The sequence below is a fragment of the Cryptomeria japonica genome, chromosome 4 (assembly GCF_030272615.1).
Source record: "Cryptomeria japonica chromosome 4, Sugi_1.0, whole genome shotgun sequence".
Taxonomy (NCBI): domain Eukaryota; kingdom Viridiplantae; phylum Streptophyta; class Pinopsida; order Cupressales; family Cupressaceae; genus Cryptomeria; species Cryptomeria japonica.
Genome location: NC_081408.1, coordinates 760,734,329 through 760,758,143, shown reverse-complemented (window position 1 = coordinate 760,758,143; position 23,815 = coordinate 760,734,329). Strand labels below are relative to the sequence as shown.

The 23,815-nt window shown below is 33.9% G+C and overlaps 2 protein-coding genes across 2 annotated transcripts; both read left to right on the top strand.

Annotated features, from left to right (window-relative positions):
• The first annotated feature begins 9,228 nt into the window (after positions 1–9,228).
• Positions 9,229–12,203, top strand: LOC131855968 (U-box domain-containing protein 33-like). Its single transcript, XM_059219478.1, has 8 exons — positions 9,229–9,454; positions 9,544–9,644; positions 9,900–9,975; positions 10,138–10,292; positions 10,442–10,582; positions 10,671–11,064; positions 11,198–11,892; positions 12,018–12,203. The coding sequence occupies exons 1-8, from the start codon at positions 9,229–9,231 to the stop codon at positions 12,201–12,203; spliced, it is 1,974 nt and encodes a 657-aa protein (XP_059075461.1).
• Positions 12,204–19,044: 6,841 nt separating this feature from the next.
• On the top strand, positions 19,045–21,929 carry LOC131045411 (U-box domain-containing protein 33-like). Its single transcript, XM_059219477.1, has 7 exons — positions 19,045–19,202; positions 19,294–19,421; positions 19,540–19,694; positions 19,893–19,967; positions 20,043–20,504; positions 20,591–21,334; positions 21,457–21,929. Exons 1-7 carry the CDS (start codon positions 19,045–19,047, stop codon positions 21,640–21,642), a joined length of 1,908 nt encoding a protein of 635 aa, XP_059075460.1. The 3' UTR covers positions 21,643–21,929.
• Positions 21,930–23,815: the final 1,886 nt, after the last annotated feature.

The window sequence follows — 23,815 nt, the reverse complement described above, 5'->3', positions numbered from 1 at the left end:
AAGATGTTGGAAAAATTAATAATTCCTCCTAGTTCACCTTTTATTTTAATTTTTTTAAATGAAATACTGAGGTTTCTAAAGAATGTTGTAAGGGTTCTATCATTGAGCAATAAATTTTAGGTGAATAGTTTATTAAATGAACAATAAAGATGAAGAGAGATTTAGGAATAAGAGTCAAGAAAAAATTTCTCTTAATTTAAAACAATTTATATGCCGCCTTAGAGAAATAACCATGATGAAAAGCTAGTAAATAGGCATCATGTTAAACATCCATGAAAATTTTTTAAAAATAATAAATAATAAATATAGTGAAGATAAGAAAAATCCTTCGAGGAAAATAACCTCTAGTAGCTTCTTGAACAAGTGCCATGGTGAAAACCTATTTGTGAGAGCCATGTGTAATAAACTACACTTCGCAATATTTTATATCTTCCTCTATTTTATCATCATCTCTCCATGTCTTTCGTTCATACTTATATCCATTGTATTTCATGTATTTTTTATGAATTGTTGGTATGTGATTACATCCTACATTAAAATAATTATTGGTTTGGCTTTTTTATGATTTCGAGACTAGGATACCTTCCATGGTAAATAAGTTTCATGCATTTCTAATTAATTCCATAAATAAACAAAAATACAAACACCAAATTTATTTATTTATTTTTGATCGGTAATGGAGACTTTTTAAGGTGTTCAACACTATTTCTATTCAAATCCATGAGCACACTAGCCCAACAAAAGCACCAAGTCTGCGAGCATAGCTACCCAATGGATATTTCAACTTTGGTGGCAGTTTCACCAAGAAAGTGTTTATACTGCTAAACTAACTTTAAAAATCACACCTAAAAGATGTACCTTTAATAAAATACCTTCAAAATGTACATCAACATTGACAACATATAATTGTAACAAAATTTTTCATTATGGAATCACCCAAACACCCATCACTTGTCTTAAGTAGGATGTTTCCTTCCCTAAGCTACATATGATCCTATTCTATCATTTTAGTATTTTGCACACCTTGGCATGAGGTAACCATGTTGTGTATCAATTGTTAGTTGATTTTTTTGATTTGTTTACATTTTCAATGTTTTAAATTTCTATTTTGAACTATCTTTTGATCCATACTATTGGTTGGTTCCACCAACTAATTGCTTAAAATATTTTAGAGATTTGTCACCTTTTTGTGCTCAATGATCTCAATTTAGCTACTAATGAAGATGAAACAATCATAGGGTTGGTTTCCTTTGCACTTTCCACTCTGTAAGGCTAAGGATACTCGTCCCTTAATAATACATAATGATATACTTACTTAGAAAATTAGGTATTGCAAAATAGAAATTCTCTCACTTAATTAGACCAAGAAACATAAAATACACAACAAATTTGGCTCAATTCCTCGAATATATGTATTGTTGGTCTTGAGAACATATATCCAAACTTTACAGAAAGAAAATAATGAAGTTAAACATGTGATTTATCAATTTGGAGTGTGACTCCAAATAATAGAAATAGGAATTCCTATACCAGTACCTTTTCATGGCCTATAGAGTTAGTCATAGAGAGAAAATAACACATATCTAGAAAATTTAGCTTTGACCATTGAGTTCACAACATAATAGATAAAGAAAATTAGATACAACCTATGTAGGAGAAAAAAGTGGAGGAGAAGGTCACCCTACACACCCATGTCTAACTAATTTCCAACAAATCTTTAGTAGATCAATCTCGACTTTATTCTAATCCTAAAAAAATATCTATTGTTTGCATCGGACATTCTAAGGATAGGGTCACACAGAGTATCCCTATCCAACACTTTCAAGGTCAGATTCCAGACATAGGTTCCTCTTAAAGCTTTTGTATTCCATATTTTTTTTCATTTATGCATATAACCCTAGAACTATCATTCAATTTACATATTTCCATAGCTCATTTTCAACTAAAAAAAAAGATATAACTAGAATTCAATCAACATTCATCCCTTGGGAGTGAATCTATTGACTTAACTACCCTTTAATGGAATTGGGTAGTGGGAAAAGGGTAGTGGGAATATGATTATTCCTTAATTGCATAGCTAGACTAGTGAATACCCTATTTTCATACCCTTACAAGTGTAAATCAAGTTTCAAACGTACAAAGTTTTCCAAATAAATCACATGGTTTACATGATAGATTTTCAAACCATAAAATTTCTTTTGAGCATAAAATCAATTCTGATGATTTCACATTCAACCTATAAATAATTGAGTACACTCCAATTTTGAGGTAATAAATAAATCAAAGGAATGTATTTCTAGACATTGATGAATCAATTTTGTAAAAAATCAACAATTATTCTTCATCATTATTCAATAGATAAGTATCCTATCCTCATACAATTAATTTCTTAAAATAACATTTACTTTACCTTGACTTTATCTAGGTTTATTATTCTTTATTATGTTGTATATTTGATTATCCTAGGGTATCCCTAGTAAAAGGGTATTTAATAGATTACATTCTAGTAATCCTATATAGCTTACACCCATTAGAATTTGGTTTTAAGTTTATACTTTCATTTCTTTTAGGGTTTTAGATCTATGATTATAAGTTTTTATCTTTTCTTAGATGTTCTTGGGGTTTGTATTTCCATTTATTGCTACTTCAATGTTTTATCCTTCCTTTTAAGGTTTGAGTTTAATTGTGTGGTATTCCTTTCTTCTATACTATCCACCCTTTGATGTTCCTTTAGAGTTTTATTTTCATCATAATTTTATTATTTAAAATAGAATTGTAGTCTTGTAAATTGTATGCCTTAATTATGAGCCCAATTTCACACTTTTCTAGTGCTTGATTTAGTTTTCAATCTCATAGAAAATTTAAGAAGCACTTTAGCCTTGAATTTAACACCAGCTCAAGGAGATATGTCATATTTTATTTTGAAACTTAATTATCTTATTCTACATTTAATAATCATCAAAAACCAAAATTAGGACTAGATGTAATATAACAGGCTTGAATTCTTGTATCTCCCTTTCTAACAACTCATTTTAGTGGGACTAGGTTGCCCAACACGTGTTCTACCAAAATCTTTCAAAATTTTAAATATTTTGAGTGTTGGCCTTTAAATTACAAAATCTGGTCTCAATTTTTGTTTATGTTAACTTTTTATCAAAAATCAAACTTATGATATAAAAGCTAGTAGATTTCCTTGTTTGGACATACAATCTCTATGATAACGAAGCTCTACCAAATTTCTCACAGAGTTCTATAGATTTGAAGGATAATTGGTAACAACAGGTCTTGAATATAGTCTATTCACCATTATTGCAAACATGATTGAAGCTTCAAGGATTGTTGGAGAATAATAAGGAATCACTAACTAATGATTGTATTGTACCTCTCCGCAAGGGATTGGTATGATTCTATGTTATTCTTCAATTTCTTGGTTTCAAGCCTTAGATCTAGTATTTAATCACTAACTTACACATTTATGCACTCTTAAATTGGTTTATACATTGTAAGGTACATAACCCAAATTCATCATATAAATCCAAATAAATATCATAAATACCATGTTGGTCACAAATTTTATTTTTACTTATATCAACTAAAGAGAATTTTTTTAATACATGCTACATCATCACATGTCACAATATCCAAATCAAGAACCATAAGTACATGATTAAACATGGTATTGGCTACATGATTTAACATATCACTGACATTTGGAAGACACATTAGTTCATAAGTAGATTTGTATTCACTTTTTTTTTAATGCTATATAGAAACATAAATGAATAATATTTCTTCATGACTTCACAGGCCTATGTATTTTAATATTCCATGTTCTATGATTTAACTAATGCATACATAGGACAAGGATATATATATTTTCTTTGTCTATAGCAATAAGATGAAATAAATCTTCTTTCTTCTGCTATACTATGAGTTAAAACAAGCAAGCCCCAAATATCTTTATCGAGAGATAAGACATTAGCTATAAGATTGGCATGCCAAACGGAATAAACTTTCTCTTCACTTGAACAATTTAACTTTCACCCTACACACCGTAAAACTATTCTTAAGTCTACATTTCAAAATAACCAAGTGGTCTTGAATAGAAATTTGTCAAAATGAAAATTACAATGAAGCGCATACTCTCAACATGCATGTTAAATCTTAAGTAGATTTCTCATAGCCTAAAATGTAAAATCTTACACAACTTTTCTTTTATTAGATAATGACACTCTTTGACCAAATACATTAAAAAATCCCTTAAACTTCCATGCCAAAATAATCATACAGGTTAATAAAATAACCACCAAAAACAAGACTAGCCCTTCTATTACTTAATAAATTTCTCAAATTACCATTTTCAAATCAAACATATAATCATCATTAGATATATTCCAATGTAAAATAACTAAAAAAGGCTTTCTCCCAACCCCACCTTAATCGCATCATGGAGCCTCATGGGCTCTAGCCATACCCCTAAGCAAGAAAATTTTAGTCCCATGTCAAATTCATAAAGTATTTTCTCATATCACCAAATGATCAAAGATAACATAATATCCAAATTTTCACATGACCACTACAAGTTTCAGAGAAATCTAAATATATCACTCACTCAACATCCCATATTAGAATTTGTTCCTATCAAATTAAAGATGGACTTTGTAAACCTCTCTCAATCTTACAACACATAAATAAAAAGGGTAGATGGAGTAGGGAATACTTATCTCTCCAAATTTATGCATCATTTTTCTCTATCTCTACATGCAAGGGCTCCTTCCTTTTCTCAAATCTCTCTTCGTTTCTCCAAATCTTCAGGTTTTCTACAAAATGAAGAAGTGGGTAACACCTTAATCTCTCTTCAAACCCAATATAATGGAGATTCAACTTGGAATACTTGGATGGGGAGGTGAAACTTGTCACATTCCCATCCAATCGTCCATGAGATGCTTTCCTCATTTAATAGGGGACAAAAACTATGACAGCCCATCCCCAAAGTCTTCCCTCATAAATGAGGTATGGGGATGGAGTTGGTACCCTCAACCCTTCTATCTTCCAATCTCATCACTTATATTAATAAGGACTTTTGGAGTGTTAAAACAAGCCTTAGGGCTTTGATTTCATATCCAATAGGCCCCTACCTCAAGGGTATTGACCCCAACGAGGGTCTACTTTTTGTAATTTAAACATAAAAATTGACCCAAAAACTCTAAAATTTTAAGACCCACAATAATAAACCTCATAAACACCTCCATATCAAATAATGAAACCTCATTTCACTCTAAGTCAAAATGGTTAAAATTTTCACTTATCTAAGAGGTAATTGATTTGGTATATAAGATTCTTCATCCTCATTGTTTGTCTTTCTTCCCTACACAACACAACCATAACTTATAGTTAAAACCCAATAATAATTCATATTAAATGATAATCGAATTCCCATGACTTTAATTGTCAATCATTTTCCTAGCTACTCACTAATCAAATTCTAACTTGGCACCACAATCCTCCTTTTTATAAATTTCAAGTCATATTGATAATTTACATGTACATATATTTTCATTCCATAAAATAATAACAGTAAATAACAATGTCAATAGGTGTGGGGGAGTGGTTCAGGCTCTGCCAGTTGTGAGGACTTTCTAGGCTTTTGGTCTTCTTTCTTCCGTCACCTATTGAGGTGGATAACTCTTCTATTGAGGTGAAGAGAAAGAGTGAAGGATCTTTTAGACTGATGTTGTTTGGGTTTTCCTATTTCTTCTCTTATGTTGTTTTTCACATAAGGGTTTGGGATCCTTGTCATATCCCAGCCTCCTAGTTTGTTTTTTGAGTTGAGCGAGCCTATAAAAACCCTCTTTTTTTTTCTTGTGAAAGGTTCTAAGTGCCTTTTCAAAACCATGTTGCCCAGATGGTTTCTTGAAGGTGTTTTGTTGTGATCTAGGTTTTTTCTGGTTGTGGGAGCCAAGTAAAATCCACATGTTTGGTTGAGTGTGTCTGTTTTTTCCCTCTTTTCCTTAGGATCTAGTTTTTGACCTAGTGCTTATCTTTATGGATCTGTTTCTTTTAGTTTTAATGGTTGAGGGAGCTTAGAAAAATCCTATGTTTGGTTGTGTGAGCCTCATAAAACCCACCGTCAAGGTTGAGGGAGTCTGGAAAAGCCCAACTTCAAGTTGTGGGAGCCATGTAAAACCCACTATCTTGGTTGAGGGATCCTAGAAAAATGCTACGTTTTTTGCTTCTTGCAAGGACAAGCTGAATGCTAGCAGTTTTCATGGGCCCAGTTTGGCAGGTGTTTGTTTGTGGTTAGGATTGGGCTTTGTAGTTTTTTATGGCCTAGAGATTTTGTTACAGGTTGAGGGAGCCTAGGAAAACCCTTCTTGTTGGCTAAGGGTACTCAAAAATTCCTTTGTTCACTGTTTCTCTTGAGGTCTATTGTTTGTTAACATAGATCTTTGTTTGTGCTAGTATGTTTTGTAATGTTTATCTCTCGATAGTTGGTTGGTGTCTGGCTAGTTGTGATTGCCTATTCCTAGTGAAGCCTTTGGGTTTTGGGAGTTGGATGCTCGTAACTCCAGAATTTTTCAAGTCCTTTCAAAACCTATGGTTCACTGCCAAGTAGTCCTATCCATTTTTTTATGGCAGCTCTCTGATTATAAAGGGTTTTAGAGCCCCTTCAAAACCTGTTTATCCTAATAAAAAATAATAAAGAACAATGTACAAAAGTCAAATGTAAGAGACCATTCATAATTTTGACATAATTTAAATATATTCTCTTCAAGGTATTCCACAAAAAGAGAGATACATAACTTCTATCATATTTGCTAACAACATCAAGAATATTACTATCATGACACACATAATTAACTAATTTATGATCTTTAGTCAATCTAATGACTATATATATAACAAATTGTGGTTGTATTGATCTCCTATGAGGTGGGGTCTTCCAATATGCAACAAATCTAGCAAAAATTCCTATAATATATGTATCTTTCCTCTTGAGAACATATATCCAAACTTTAAATAAATAAAATACTAAAATTAAACCTATGATTTATCAATTTGAAGTGTAATTCCAAATTAGTTCCTTTTTAAGGGCTTCAAAGTTAGTTATAAACAACAAATAAAGTTATTTAACAAATTTAGCTTAGACTAGTGTGTTTACAATATCAATGCTTTACTTTAACACCCCCTAATATGGAACCCATCTCACTTATTTTTCTAGATCCTTAATTATTTACCCAAAATTTTGTGTTCTATTTAAATGAATTTAATCTTCTACTTTAAAAGAAGTGGAGACAATACACACACAATAAAATATCTTGGACCTGAAATAGATGAATCTTTCTCATTATATTTTTAAAAATATGCATATACATCATGCAAACAATTCAAACATAAGTATATTTGATTGTCCTTGCATCCTAATCAAAAGATTTTCTATCCAAATATCATATTGACATACTATCACTTTCTACTGTAACACTTGTCTCTAATGCTATACAAAAAGACCTAACCCAACACCTTTCAAGATAGAACTGGAATCCATGTATAATGGTTTAGAATTCCCTTTTATAGAAACATGAGAGCCATAAGCTTAAATCCCTGTACACATGTCAATTTGATAATCTTGTTATAAAAGAATATTCCAGAGACATCTTTGTTCACTAAAAGACAAAATAGCACTTTATCGTTGTTGTAGGGAATATTGAGGCTATAGAAGATTGTCACGATGTACCCATGGCCTGAGGAAAACATGTGACCACCTTCAAAACTAATTGTGTACCGGTTCTCAAAGTTGCTAGAATTGCCTTCTCACACACGTGACACTTGGTAGTGATGATGTGGGAGAAAGGGCTCTTGACAGTGACTGTTTGAAATGGAAATTAAATTTGCATGTACTTCATTTCATTTCAAATTTTAGAAACAATAATTACATATCACTTGAAATAGAGTGAAGCACTTATTTAATGATTTGACACATGTTAAGTTGAGAACATATATTTTTCACCAAATAAATAAATTTTTATTTGATTTACGATTAGAAATTTTGCATAAATAGTACATAAATTATATAAACTCAAACTATTCAGTACAATGAAAATAAGATAATATTCTAGGGGAAAGGACCCAGTCGTTGAGCGCGTTCCAATTCTTGTGATAGAAGTTGTTGATTTAATACCCAATACTTGTTGATTTAATGTCCAACCTTTGTATAACATTACACCAATAGTTGTATGATAAGTACCATTAATTGAATGAAATATACTATTTGTTGTGAAAAGTAACCAATCATGTGATGCCACATCAACTGTACAAGTATTGTGGCCCTTTTGCACATCTATTGGTCTCACTTTTTTTTTGGGTTGTTTTGGACACCTTGGCAAAAAGCATGCTGATGTGGCATCATATTTGATGATGTGGCCCTAAAACCTTAGTTATAAGCAGGGGACTTGCCAAGTAAGCTGCTGTAAAAAAATCGAAGTGATTTGAAATTTCCACGTAAGATTTTGAAAAGCGTGAAGTTAGGGTGCACAACTACCGAATCCTTTCCCCTATTTCAATAGCATAATATTTTAATATTAAATTAGATTGATTTTTATCCTATATAATAATATATCAAATAAGATTAAAATCACTAATTAAATAATAATAAATAACATTATTAAATTATATTTATTAATATTTAAGTAAAGACGAGACAAATTCCCTCCATTTTTTTGTATCTGGTCACCTACGAAGTTGTCGCCCTAACTTCCCAAGTTGATTGGTCAAAGTAGGAAGAAATTCCGAACAAATTATTAACTACAAAACAAATTAGGCCGTGGATATTGCCGCCCCTCATAATATTTGCAAATCTTACATTACAGCGACTTCATGTACTTTAAGATTTAAAAAGAATTACAGAACTTTCATGACACGAGAGCATAATACGAATATTCAAGCAACGCTTCGAATATTTTTTCGTCGCTCTCTGTAAACAACAATAAATAAAGATAATATTCAGAGAGAAAGTAGTCCTCATTTCCAAGAAGTCCAGCAGAAATGTTTTGTTTTTTATATGTTTTTAAAAATTGTGCATCCTATTTTGGACGAGTAGAAATGTTGTTATCTTCAATCCAGAAACGATTCTGCGTGAAGATACAGCAAACACTTCTTTAAATGTCCGCCTTGATCCTAGCTATCCTAGATAAGGTCAACACTTTAAATATTTTCTTGGACATTTTAAGCATGAGAACTGTTGTTGGAAGCCGACGCCCGCAGGTTGAATCAGTCCCAGTAAATGAAGAAATCGTCAGAGGAGAAAATTTTCCTGCAGCTGAGAAAGTTTATGTTGCCGTTGGAAAGGATTTGCATGAGAGTGCCTCTGCTCTCAAATGGGCGCTTAAAAACTTGCAAGCAGCGTTAATAGTCCTTCTTCATATTTATGTTCCACCTCTCTTTATACAATCCGGAAGTAAGTATTTGAATGATCGGATAACAATCATATGAAAATATGTAGATCCGTCTGTTTTAGTTTATGAATTTGGAGTTATGCGATTGCAGCGGGGAATATGCCTGTGAAGCAAGTAAGGAGCGAAGTGAAGGAGGCCTACGAGAAGAATGAAAAGAGGGAGATCGACAGTTGCATGAACAAATATTTGCAGGTTTGCAATCGAGCCAAGGGACGAATCTCACGGACTCTACAAAAAGAATTTTTTTTCTTTTTTTGAAACGAATTGTGCGCATGTGCCTTATCAAATCCGTAAATGTTTAACAGGTTTCCAAGCTTGATGTTTCCAAAGGAATAGTTGAAGAAGTTTGGTCTGTCTAAGTATGCACAACAATATTCTGGTCTGTAACGTCATCTATTTTTGTCAATATTGATAGACTCTTAACATATTTTTAAAAAAATACTACAGGAGGTTGAAGATTCAAGGGCCAGGGAAAGCGGATTATGTCCGAAAGCACGCGATCAACTCCTGCGACGTGTTGATCGTATGTAAAGATAATCTTGTGTAAAGGTTGTGCTGTGGAAAACGGTCAGTGATCTATCCATTTCTGTAAAAATAAATTTTCACTTGGATATTACAGCCGTAGTTTATAAATGCGGTATTTATTTTCTTATTTGAAATTCGAAACGATTGGGAATAATTTCAGAGGATTTTACCCGATCTTTCTCATTGGAGCCAAACCTCCAACGATGCTTGAGCAGCTCCAGTGAAACTTCCCCTAATTTTCCACTGGCTGGAGATTCTCCGTCAGCTTCGTCAGAGGATGTGAATGATGTCCAGTCTGAGTCTCAATTATCTCCAGTATTTCCTCACCCTCTTAAAGATCAATTTCATGCCTTCAAAGTTTTCTCAATTTTCATATCTTTCTTCTAAAAGATTCATAGGAGCTGTTAACTGTGATCTTGGAAAGATGTAAATATATTCTTACTAATGTTAGAATTTGAATGCAGGAGGAGAGTACAGAAATCGAAATCCTGAAATTTCAGTTAATGGAGGCGTTAGAGGTGGCAGAGAATGCAAAAAGAAAATTGCGAAGGGAGACCATACAACGGATGAAAGCACAGGCGGCTGCCATGAAAACAAATCGCAAGGTATGGCACTGTTTTTTCTTTCCTGTGATTTAAGATGCAATTTCTTTTCTACTGTAGTAAACTGCTTAAACTTCCTTGCATTTACCAGCTTAAAGATTATGAAGGCGCCCTGGAAGAAGCTATGGAAGAGAAGGAAAGCGCGATATTAGAATCAAAACTTAAAGAAGACAAGTGGACATCACTGGTTAACCAGTTTTCAAATGAACGGGACGAAGCTTTCTATGAACTCGAAGTAGCAAGGGAGAAGTTCGCAGCGATGGAGAAGCAAAACCACCGCCTTTTGCAAGAAAAGGAGGCTCAAATTAAGCAGCTTCAAGGCTACTTGCGTTCTCGGCCGCGTATGGAAACGCCTTCCTCCTCTAATACCCTTCAAATAAGGGTTGCAGTCAAAACCCTTCAGAGGCAAAATAGGACAAACAAGGGTTGCAGTCAAAACCCTCAGGGAGGACAGTTTACAGTGCTGGCAGGAGTTCCAACGCGAGGTATAAACCTAAAAATAATCTAAAATATTGTAGATTTTGTTCTTCTTGATTTCTTAGGGCTTTTTTAAAACCTTCTATTTGCAGGTCAATATTTTAAGAGGCATTCAACATCCGAATTTGGTGACGATTTTAGGAAACTGCTTCGAGCGAGGTTGTATAATCTATGAGCAAATGCCACACGGATTCCTGGCAGATCGTCTGAGCTGCAAAACCGGCGCTCCGCCGCTCTCTTGGCAGGACAGAACTCGCATTGCTATGGAAGTTTGCTCCTCTGTACAATTCTTACACAGTTCAAAGCCATATCCAATCGTCCACCGCGATCTTAAGCCCGAAAATATACTCCTCGACGAGAATGATGTAAGCAAAACCAGTAACTTTGGCCTCGCTCGCCCTCTATCAGAAGTTGTACAGGGAGAACCAGAGCCAGGACGCACATTTTTGTACATGGATCCAGAGTATATGAGCAGCGGCAAATACAAAACCAATTCTGATGTATACAGCCTCGGAGTAATAATCCTTCAGCTTCTTACAGGGAAATCAGCGCTGGGACTGGTAAATGAGGTAGAAAGTGCTCTTGACAGTGGAGAACTCAAGCAGATTTTGGATTCTTCAGCAGGTGAATGGCCTTATGCGCACGCTACTCAAGTGGCTGAACTTGCATTACTTTGCACGGAACCAGTAAGAGAGAAAAGGCCTGATCTTGAGCCAACTGTCATGAAAATGCTCGAAAAGCTTCATAACATTGCAATCGCTGAAATTGACGCCGACAGGCCTCGCACAGCTGAGGTTACAGATGTTCCTAGCTGCTTCTTCTGTCCAATATTGAAGGTAAAGTTTAATTTGTACACTTGTTTCGCTTCAGTCAAAGTTCGAAGTTTCGTTTCTTTTTTGAAACAACAATTGACTTTGTCAGGAAATTACTGTTCCATAAAAAACTTATACTTAATTTGCAGGAAATTATGCAAGATCCTTGTGTTGCAGCAGACGGGTTTACATACGAAAGGGAGGCCATGGAAGAATGGTTTTATCAAGGACACGACACATCGCCCATGACAAATGTAAAGCTTGAGCTTATGAGTCTGATATCTAACCATTCGTTAAGATCAGCCATTTTACAGTGGCAAGAAAGACACGTTTAACTGCAAATCTGATGAAACTCCTTGCAATTTAGGTTATTCTTAATATACATTCAGTTTAACTGCAAAGTTTTGTAGGAGAAATATTTATTATTATTGAAATTGTAAAATTGTTATTGATTCTCTTATTTATAAGAGTACATTATTTAAGTAAATCTAGATTCTAGTGGCAAGAGATTGTATACCAATTAGTATAAGATCTTCATTTAAAATGTAAAAGTATTTAATATCTACAATCATATTTTCAACTTAAGATTTTGAAGAGTGTTCTGTTATACATTGTAAATCTTATTTCTTTTTCAAGAGGTTGACACATTTATGTAAATTGTATTTTGAAAGAGATAGATATCTTTAAAAAAATTGTAATATTTTAATATCTAATTTTAAGAATTCTTTAGATAGAAAAATTGTAGTGGACTCTATATAAATGTAAGAGTTATTAGTTATTAAATGAGCGCACAAAGAGAGAGCATTGTTATGTTGTTACAAAAGTTTTATTCTTTAATTTAATTTATTTTATTTTTCGATATATTTTGTCTTTCTTGTATGACTCACTATCTTAACACAATAATATGTATCTTTTTTTATTTGTTGTTGCACAAAACATCTTATGCTTTTACTTATTTCATTAAATTGGTTTCAATGTAAGTTTTGAACTTTTTTTTTTGTCTAGACCAACTATGGAAAGTATGAGCAACAAATTTACTCAATCTCCAATCTTTATTTTTAATGAAAAATTATGATTTTATACATAATCAGTTTGAAGAGATTCTTTTTTCTTTCAAGGTGTGTCAAATTTAATGAAAAATGTGTTTCCTAATCCATTTGACTAAGATACGATACATAAGAAAACATAAAAAATGACATGTTAATAGAACAAAAATGAGGATGTGAAAACCTTTTTCTTTATTTAATGGGACTTGGGAGAATTCCCTATAGAATCTAAATAAGTATACAAGAGTCTATAAACCACATATAAAGGTAAAAGAAATGTTAAAATCATAAAGACAAATTCTTGAAAGAGATTTTTAAAATTTATATATGAAAGGTTTCAATTGTATATAGATTTATTTTTAGCCATGTAATAGGTGTGGTATGTTAAATTAGCTACCATGATGAAACACTAGACAAGCAAGGTGTAATTTCTTGAGGCAAAATATCAACATTAATATGATTTTAAATTTATTTGATAAATTTTTCAAATGTTAAGTATTCATGCAAAATAATATCAGGTTTCAATATTCAACTTAGATCTTATAAAACCAATATAATTTAGTTATTATTTACATTATTTATTATCATTACATTCTAAATGGTAACTTAAAAAATAATTAATTTACCTCATGATTTTTTCCTTTTTATAATAGAATCTAAATGTACATTCAAAATAGATTCTATACTCATTAGATATAACAACACTAAATTGTAATGAACATACACATAACAATACAAAATTATCACTAATATTACACAACTAAATTTGTGAGTAATGATTATTTAACAGAAACTCTTTATGAGATCATACTCTAGCCAAATGCGTTGCATCCTTTAACCTTTGAAATCAAAGAGATTTCATCATTTGATCTTCTATCAAATTTATGAATTTTTTTCTCAAATCCACACATTCAAACATAAGTACTCAAAAATGATTTTGAAAAGAATTTGGTGAGTATAGATGATGCCACTTTAAAGGAAACATTCACTCCTTTATTTTCATCACATTAATGTTGCTTAAATAATAATGTTGATTCAAGAATTCAAATTTAGGTCAAATTCATGAAAGGTTTTACAGGTGTTGCATCAAGCAATAGAGCATGGTCTTAATATGGCTTGAACTTGGGCTTTAAACAATGGAGGATATAGAGCCTTACCAATTTTTCTTGGCATGCATAATCAACAACTCTTTGAGCCTTTGGATTTTGTGGTTAAGGAGGTGAAATCTCATGCTATTAAATACTTGTGCTAATTTTGGTTCATAATTATAAGCCTTAAAGAACATTATGTTGAGTGAGGATTAATTCTAGAGGCCAAAAAAGTGAGGATTCACAAGATGATATATTTGATAATAATTATTGTTTTATAGATATTAAAAATGAAGTCATACTTTGAGTGTTCACAATAGGAGAACTAGAGGCACTAGAGGTTGGATATTTTTCAATATCTCAAGCTACGTTCTAGCTTTGATATGGTACTTTGCATGAGAAGCAACTTTTATCCTTCTTTCTTATGTTATTTATTTTTTTAAATGCATATATTGGGAAGTTTTTTTTTTTTAAATATGTAAGGGATTAGGTGAACTCAAAATCAATTATTGCCCAAATAATTTGATAACTATTATTTGAGAAATTATACCCTTTCAGGGCTCATGAGACAACTTGATGGAACAATATATTATTGTGAAATAATTTGGAGAATTTAAATTATTTGGGAGTTCAAGGAGGTAGTAATATAAAAACTCAATGATTTATCTTGGGAGCTACACTCTTTTAAGGGTTATGATGTAGCTTGATGGAGTTCCAACTAATAGAAGATTTATTTCTTCAATAGTTTTTTTTCTTTGTGTTGTGTTGGGGGTATATTTGTAAGAACAATGTAATAAGGGGGGGATTTATTTTATTAGTATAAGTGGGGAAGAGCCAAACCTTAGAGATAAAAAAAAACCATCAAAAAACAAAAGGTTGTTACAAAAATAGAATGACAGAGTTGCCCAAGAGGTAACCAAAGTTAGGATTGGGTATTTAACTTTTATAATTTTATTCCTTTTCTAAACTAGGAATAACCTTAGTCTAATTTACATCCCTTTTCCTTCTTTGTAATACTATTAAACCATATTTTCTATCAACACACAAAGATTCAGGTGAAAGGGACAGCAAAACACTATTAACGACCCCCAAAAAGAAATCAACAAAAAGATGTGGGGAAACAAAATTAAAATGAGAAAGATTACCATTATTAGGATAACAAATTTCTTAAAATAAACAGTAGAGGAATTATTCTTATGAAATTTTCTGGATTCAATTGTGTGTATTTTTTTTCATCCAGAAAATTCCATAAGATATAACATGGAATGTGGAAATCTCATAGCTTCAGTAGAGGAATTCTTAAACCTAATACAAGACAAGTTAGAAGCTACCATTTTTTTTCATTTGAAGTTGTCTAGCAATAGTAGAAGAAACATTAGATGAAACCTTAATCCCAACATTTTTCATTTTATTGTTAGAAGTATATTAGTCTAAAAAATATCATTTGGAGAAACAATAGAGGAATTCTGAATATCAACAATAAATAAAAAGTGTCAAGGTAAGATTCGAAAGAATCCCAAATAAGAGATGAGGGTGTAAAAGACTTTGAAACACAAGAACCATCTAGGAATACTGTAAGATTTTCAATAATAGAATTTTCCCTCCAAGAAGAAGAGGACATGCTAGGGACAATTGAAGGTGAGATGTCTTGTAGCAAAAAAATATCTACATAAAAAAGGAATTCACTCATAACTAATCAACTATGTCTAAGGAAAATTCTTCACTCTCAAAATAATATCCCCCAAGAGAGCTTTAGAGAGATCAATTTATACCAAAATATATTGAAAAAAGCTATGGTATAGTAGTAGTAGTAGTAGTAGTAGTAGTAGTAGTAGTCTCACCCAAACAAGGGAAACATTAATTGATTCCTTAAGAGGGCTAAAGGAAGGAAACCAAGCATGAAGCATGAGAGGGTGTGAAACCCATGTTCAGATACCACCTTCAAGAATAGTATCTCCATCAATAGAAGAAAAAAACCAACAAAACAGAACCCCCTGTCATAGGGGTAAATCTCAATCTTACTATCCACCAAAGGATGCCAACATGTAGAGATCTAGCTATTTAGATATAGTAGAAAAGACCAAAGATAGGAAAACCTATAGAATAGGCCTATTTTAGAGATAAAATCTCATTATCTATCACTTCATGTCTCAACATGACCTTGGCAGAGATAGGGAACAAAGGCATAGAAATATAAAATGAAGCCCTAACCTAAGGAGTGGTTAAAAATATTCTCCTTAAAACAAGTTTACGTAGGTTTGATGATGGGAATTGAGAGAAAGGGGCAATAAACACCTTTAGATCTAACAAAATCCTTTCAAGGAAAAGCCCCAAAAAGAGCATCCACAATATCATCTAGAACAATGGAGATACTTAACACCCAACCACCAATAGTATCCCTATCATAGGGACCCTACAACAATAATCTTGTAGCTAAAACCAAATTTATGAGGCTCATAACTAGTACTATTAGCAACTTCAACCCCCCAAAAACCAAGGCAAACAACTAAATTCGATGTAGGACCATTGAGTAGGAAGGGGAAATTTGAAAATTAGGAATGACGGGACCCTTGAGTAGGAGCCATTACAATCATGATTTTTGACAATTATTAAGGGGGGAAAGTTATCAGTGGTTATTATATTACATTATTTACCGACTTCCAACATATTATTATGACTGTTACAAGTGGTTATTACAAATTATACATTTGCTCCTTGGTTTAAATATGTTTATTGTTCATCAATTGATAAGTCAAACATTTTATCCTTCATGGACATGGTTCAAAAATGAAATTTGAGGTGGCTGAAACAACCAAACCCATATGTTGTTGCATGGTTGCAAAAGGAATACAAGGTAATGGTTAATAAATCTATGACAAAATTTTCTAAGATATAATGTTGTTGAATGCTTGTCACCTATTGTTGGGGAGGCTATGCTAATTTTAATAGTGAGATCCACATAATGGAAGGCCGAACACTTAAAATATGATTCATAATGTTTGGAAACATAGGTTGATGCATTTAAGGAATAGAGAAATTTAAATTTATAATAATGAGCATTTGGTAGGCTAATGGAAGTTCATGGATGGATAAAAATATGAGAATATTTATTTTACATTAATTATTAAATCCTATAGTGCTAAATATGATGGAAGGATTGTTGTAAGGAATAAGGAGATGCCAGATGAGATTCTAAATATAATGATAAGTGTATAAATATTGAGAACAAAGACACCTCAAGTAGCCCACTTTCAACTAATCTTTGAGAAATGGGGTGTTTATTGGGATTTTCTACCCTCCTCTAGAACTCATTCAAATCTACATACCCCAAGTTGGTATCCATAATTTTTGGTAATGAACTTTCAAACCCATTAAGATGTTTGTACCCCAAGTATTTGAATTTCATGTTTACTATTTCAAGAGGATTTCGATAGAATTTCCTCTCTTGTCAAACAGTTCTCCAATTCCCAATTCGAAAACCTCAACTTTATGCGAAATAAGAACAATAAGAGTTTCAGAAAAACCGACCTTTCCTACAACAATTGTTGCAAAGCTATCTTTGTACGTTGCTCTTGTATCTGTGCTTGCTTTCTTCCTTTATGCATAATCAATCTTCCTAATGAAGCTTTTAGGGCAAAGTGTAGGGCATTACTTGGGCCCCTCACAATCAATGCTATGTACTCTTTGATGACATATGTACTCTTTGATGACATGACCCTGAAACCTTAGGTTATAACCAAAGTACTTGCCAAGTAAGCCGCTGTAAAAAATTGAAAGTAATTTGAAATTTCCACATAAGATTTTGACAAGTGCAAAATTAGAATACACAACTACGATCAACTTTTTAAAACTTTATCTCTTTTGTTTGGGAACGAGTGTTGGAATCCGATATAATTTCTTAACCTCTTGCGAGGAGACCGTTGATATTGCCGTTGCTCCATCAATTCGCATGTCTACTTCCGATTAGACCGTGGATATTGCCGTTGCTCAATCAATTTATGTCTATTTGCAAAGCCTTTATCGCTACTCCAACCTCAATTTAACTTTTACTTTTAAAAAGAATTAAAGAACTTTCCAGACACGAGAGCGTCATACGAATATTTAAACAACGCCTCGAATATTTTTTCGTCGCTTTCTGTGCAAAAGAAATAAAGTTAAAATTGTCATCGTTTCCAAGAAGTCTAGCAGAAGTGCTTCGGTCTTTATAGTTTATAAATATTGTGCAGCGTTTTGGTGGGAAGAAATGCGTTACCTTCCCACCTTCCTTCTGGCGGAAAATCCAACGAAGATACAGTAAATCTTGTTTAAATGTGTGCACCTTAAATGTGGATTGGAATTTATAATTTATGAATTGTAACAGGCTTAACTTTCTTGGATACTTTATGCATGAGAACTGCAGTTTTAAGCGAATGCCCGCAGGTTGAAACATAGCCGGACAATGAAATGAGTTACCTTCCCACCTTCTGGCGGAAAATCCACCGAAGATACAGTAAATCTTGTTTAAATGTTTGCACCTTAAATGTGGACTGGAATTTGCAATTTATTAAGTGTAACGGGCTTAACTTTCTTGGAGAACTGTAGTTTTAAGCGAACACCCGCAGGTTGAAACATAGCCGGACAATGAAGGAATCTGCAGCTGAGAAAATTTATGTTGCCGTTGGAAAGGATTTGCATGAGAGCGCCTATGCTCTCAAATAGACGCTGAAAAACTTGCAAGCATTGTCAATAGTCCTCCTTCATATTTATGTTCCACCTCTCTTTATACGATCCGGAAGTAAGTATTTGAAAGATCAGATAACATTCATATAAAAAAATATGTAGATCCGATTGTTTTCTTTTATAAATTTGGAGCTATGCGATTACAGCGGGAATATTCCTGTAAAGCAAGTAAGGAGTGAAGTGAAGAAGGCCTACGAGAAGATTGAAGAGAGGGAGATTGACAGTTGCATGAACAAATATTTGCAGGTTTGCAGCCGAGCCAAGGTACGAATCTCACGGACTCTACAAATAGATTTTTTGTTTTGTTGAGATGACTTGTGTACATGTGCCTTATCAAATCCGTGAATGTCCAACAGGTGAAAGCAGATACTTTGATTGTTTCCAACCTTGATGTTTCCAAAGGAATTGTTGAAGAAGTTTGGAAGAGGGGTATCACGAAACTTGTCATCGGCACAACGTCAACACGCGGTGGCCTGTCTAAGTATGCACAACAATATTCTATTTCTAGCCTGTAACATCGTAAAATTTTGTAGAAAGTGATGGACTTTAACATTTTCAATAAACTATTACAGAAGGCTGAAGATTCAAGGGCCAGGAAAAGCAGATTACGTCCGAAAGCACGCGATCAACACTTGTGACATCTTTATCGTATGTAAGGAAAATCTTGTGTCAGAGGGAAAAGGTTGTTCTGTTGAAAATGGTCAGTGATCTATCCATTTCTGTAAAAATAAATTTTTGACTTTTGTATTGCAGCGGTAGTTTATAAGTGCTGCGCTTTTTTCTTATTTAAAATTCGACATGATTGGAAAAATTGTCAGATGATTTTAGCCGATCTTTCTCTTTGGATCCAAACCCCGAACAATGCTTGAGAATCTCCAGTGAAGCTTCCCCTGATTTTCCAGTGGACGGAGATTCTACGGCAGCTTCGTCAGAAGATGCGAATGATGTCCTATCTGAGCCTCAATTATCTCCAGTATTTCCTCACCTTCTTAAAGATCAAATTCATTCCCTCAAAGTTTTCTCAGATTTGATCTCTCTTCTAAAAGGTTCATGACAGTTGTTAAATATGAGCTTCGAAAGATGTAAATATTTTCTTACAAATATTCACAATGGATTGCAGGAGGCGAGTGGAGATATCGAAATCCTGAAATCAACGGATGTGTTGGAATAGGCAAAAAGAGAATTGGAAAGGGAAACCATAAGACGTATGGAAGCAGAGGCGGCTGCACTGAAATCTCATTGCAAGGTATGGCAGAGCTTTTTCTTTCATATTATCTAAGATGCAATGTCTGAAACTCTTAAACTTTCCTACATTTACCAGCTTAAAGAATACGAAGCCGCCTTAGAAGAAGCAGTGAAAGAGAAAGAAACCGCGATCTTAGAATCAAAACTTAAAGAAGACGAGTGGATATCTCTGCTCAACCGATTTTCAATTGAACGAGACGATGCTTTCCAGCAACTCGAAGCGACACAGAAGAAGCTCGCAGCGGTGGAGAAACAAAACTACCGCATTTTGCAAGAAAAGGAGGCTGAAATTAAGAAGCTTCAAGACTGTTTGCGTTCTGGGCCTCGAATCGAAACGTCATCCACTTCTTATGCCCTTCAAATCAAGGAATATTCCTTCGACGAAATTAAAGCGGCAACCTGCAATTTATCTGAAAGTTTAAGACTCAAAGTCGGTGGCTATGGCAACATTTACAGAGGCGCAATAGGACAAACAACGGTTACAGTTAAAACCCTCAGGGAGGACAGTTTACAGGGCTGGCAGGAGATCCGACGCGAGGTATGAACATAAAAATTAATCTAAAACATCGCAGATTTTGTTCTTCGTTGATATCTTAGGGGTTTTTTATAATATTCTATTTGCAGGTCAATATTTTAAAAGGTATCCAGTATCCGAATTTGGTGACGATCTTAGGAACCTGTTTCGAGCGAGGTTGTATAATGTATGAGTATATGCCCCACGGATGCCTGACAGATCGTCTGAGCGGCAAAACCGGCACTTCACCGCTCTCTTGGCAGGAAAGAACGCGAATTACCATGGAAATTTGCTCTGCTTTACACTTCTTACACGGTTTAAAGCCGGATCCAATCGTCCACCGCGACCTTAAGCCCGAAAATATACTCCTCGACGAGAATGATGTAAGTAAAATCACTAACTTTGGTCTCGCTCGTCGTCTACCAGAAGTTGTACAGGGAGAACCAGAGCCAAGACGTACATATTTGTATATGGATCCAGAGTACATGGGCAGCGGCAAATACACAACCAAATCCGATGTATACAGCCTAGGAATGATCATCCTTCAGCTTCTTACAGGGAAATCAGCGCTGGGACTGGTAAATGAGGTAAAAAGTGCGCTTGGTAGTGGAGAATTGAAACAGATTTTGGACCCTTCAGCAGGTGAATGGCCTTTTGCGCACGCTACTCAAGTGGCTGAACTTGGATTACTTTGCACGGAACAAGTAAGCGAGAAGAGGCCGGACCTTGAGCCAGCTGTGATGAAAATGATGGATAAGCTTCGAAGCTTTAAAATCGCTGAAACTGACGCCGCCAGGCCTCGCACAGTTCAGGTTACAGATGTTCCGAGTTGCTTCTTCTGTCCAATAACTAAGGTAAATATCAATTTGTACTCTTGTAAATATCAATATTAAAGTTCTAGGTTTTTAGAAATACTATTTTGATTGACATTGTCAGGAAATTACTGTTCGATAAGAAAATTTAATTTAATTTGCAGGATATTATGCAGTATCCTTGTGTTGCGGCAGACGGGTTTACATATGAAAAGGAGACCATCAAAGAATGGTTTTGTCGAGGACACGACACATCGCCCATGACAAATGTAAAGCTTGAGCATACGAGTCTGATATCTAACCATTCGTTGAGATCAGCCATTCTACAGTGGCAAGAAAGACACATTTAACTTTAAAATCTGATGAAATTTCTTTCAATTTAGGGTTATTACTGTTGATATACATTCAGTTTAACTGTAAATTTTGGTGGGAGAAATATCTGTTGTATAGACGAAATGTAAAATTATTGACACTCCTTCGGATTTTGTTCCTGACTACGTCTCTTGGCGTCTGTCCTACATAATTCTGCAAGGAAAGTTATTACAGTTTTAGGGCTAAATATGTCTAGTAATGTCCTTTTGATCTCTTCTGCTGTATGTATGCTGGAGTTTGTCCCTTGTTGCTAAGAGGTCGACTGTTTTGCTCTTTCTGTTCTGGCTTTATACTATATCCAGAATTGTAACTACTGTTTGTTTGCTGGATTTCTCCTTTGTCTCTGAGAGGTGGATTGTTTTGCCGCCTATTTTTTTTTATTATTATAATTTTATACTAATCCAAAAAGTGTAACCAATTCTATTTAATAAAGTTCAGGCATCCATCTTTTATCTTAAGAAAAAGAGTAGAATATTTAAGTAAAAGTAGATTGTAGTGGCTAGAGATTGTATACCAACTAGTAGATCTTCATTTGAAATGTTAAAATATTTAGTATATGTAATAATTTTTTCAACCTCAGATTTTAAAAAGTGTTTTCTTATACATTGTAAATCTTATTTCTTTTTCAAAAGGTTGACAGACTTATGTAAATTGTATTTCAAAAAGGTAACGTGCTTCAAAAATTTGTTATATTTTAATATTTAATTTTAAGAATCTTTTAGATAGAGGAAGTGTGATCCACTCTATATAAATGTAATAGTCTTTAGTTATCAATTAAGAGTATAAAAAGAGCATTTTTCTATTTTTGATTATGATAAATAGGTTTTGAGGGGACCTGAAACCCCATATGACAAGTTTTGAAGGAACCCAAAACCCTCGGATTTTATCAAGATCCGAAACCCAAAATGGACAACTGCAAATGCTAAATTAAAGAGAGACAACAAGCAAAAATCAGCCAAGTAGAAACATGCTGGCACAAACATAAGATCTAAGTTAACAAACAATAGACCTCAAGAAAAACAATGAGGGGTTGATGCAGAGGTTCTTGGAGTTGATCCTGTTCACCTTCTTGTATTCCTTGTTCTCTTCAACCTGCTAACTCCTCAAGCCCATCCAATGGTACTTGATAAGGATTTTGCTACCTAGATCTACAAGCTCTAAACCACTCCTAAGGGCTCCAACAACCTCTGTAAAGGGTCTTCATTCACCAACTTGCTCTAGTTGTGTAAAATGAACTTACATAGGGTCTTTGATGTCTTTGAGGGGTTTGATCACCTTCAAGCCTATCACCAATCCTTGTCAACCTCACTATGTCCCTACCGGGCTCCAAATAAGCCTAATGCAATTAGCCCTCCTATTGTAGTTTACAGGGCTTCATTTCAAATCTTCCCACACAAGGACACAAATAAATTACAAATTTGAGTACCCTTTTCAGAGTTATAAACAACATTACAAAATGGCATCCGGGTTCTCTGTACACAAGGGGTTTCCAAAATTGTCCTATTTTCAAGGGTTTAGGTCTACCCAAGTGACTTACAAACTTGGTTTTAAAAGCTTCACCAATCAAAACATCTGCAAAAACCAATCAAGGATTCTGAAAGGATATTCAAGGGGAGTCTCCAACCTTGTATCAACTTTCCTCCTACCAATCCATATGTGCTCTGAAAACGCACATCTTGTGTTGTCCTAGTCTCACCAATTCTTAGCTATGAGCAGAGGGTATCATTGTAAAAACACCACAAAGGTCTGCAAAACCAAAAAACCTACTCTAAACATATTTATAGACCCTAACCTAGCATTCCACAAGATTACAACTGGTGTCATCAGTGGATGCTTAGGTTAGAGCCATTTTTTGCTTAAACTCTAGTTTGCAAGGGTTTTACACCTAGTCACAGAGAATGGATTAGACCTCTGCAACCAGAAACAATCAAACTTGCTAATGTACCTTGTTGGAAAGTAGACTCAACAATATTTCATCCCCTGCAAGTAAAATTCCTCTAACAAGTCCATACTAGACTGTACAATGCAACAAAATAAAGGAAAACAGTTAAAAAAGGGTCAAAACAAGATTTCTTCTTGCAACAAAAACTTTCTTTTGCGTTCCAAACTTCCAAGCCTATACAATGATGATGTCTTGGGATTTAAACTACC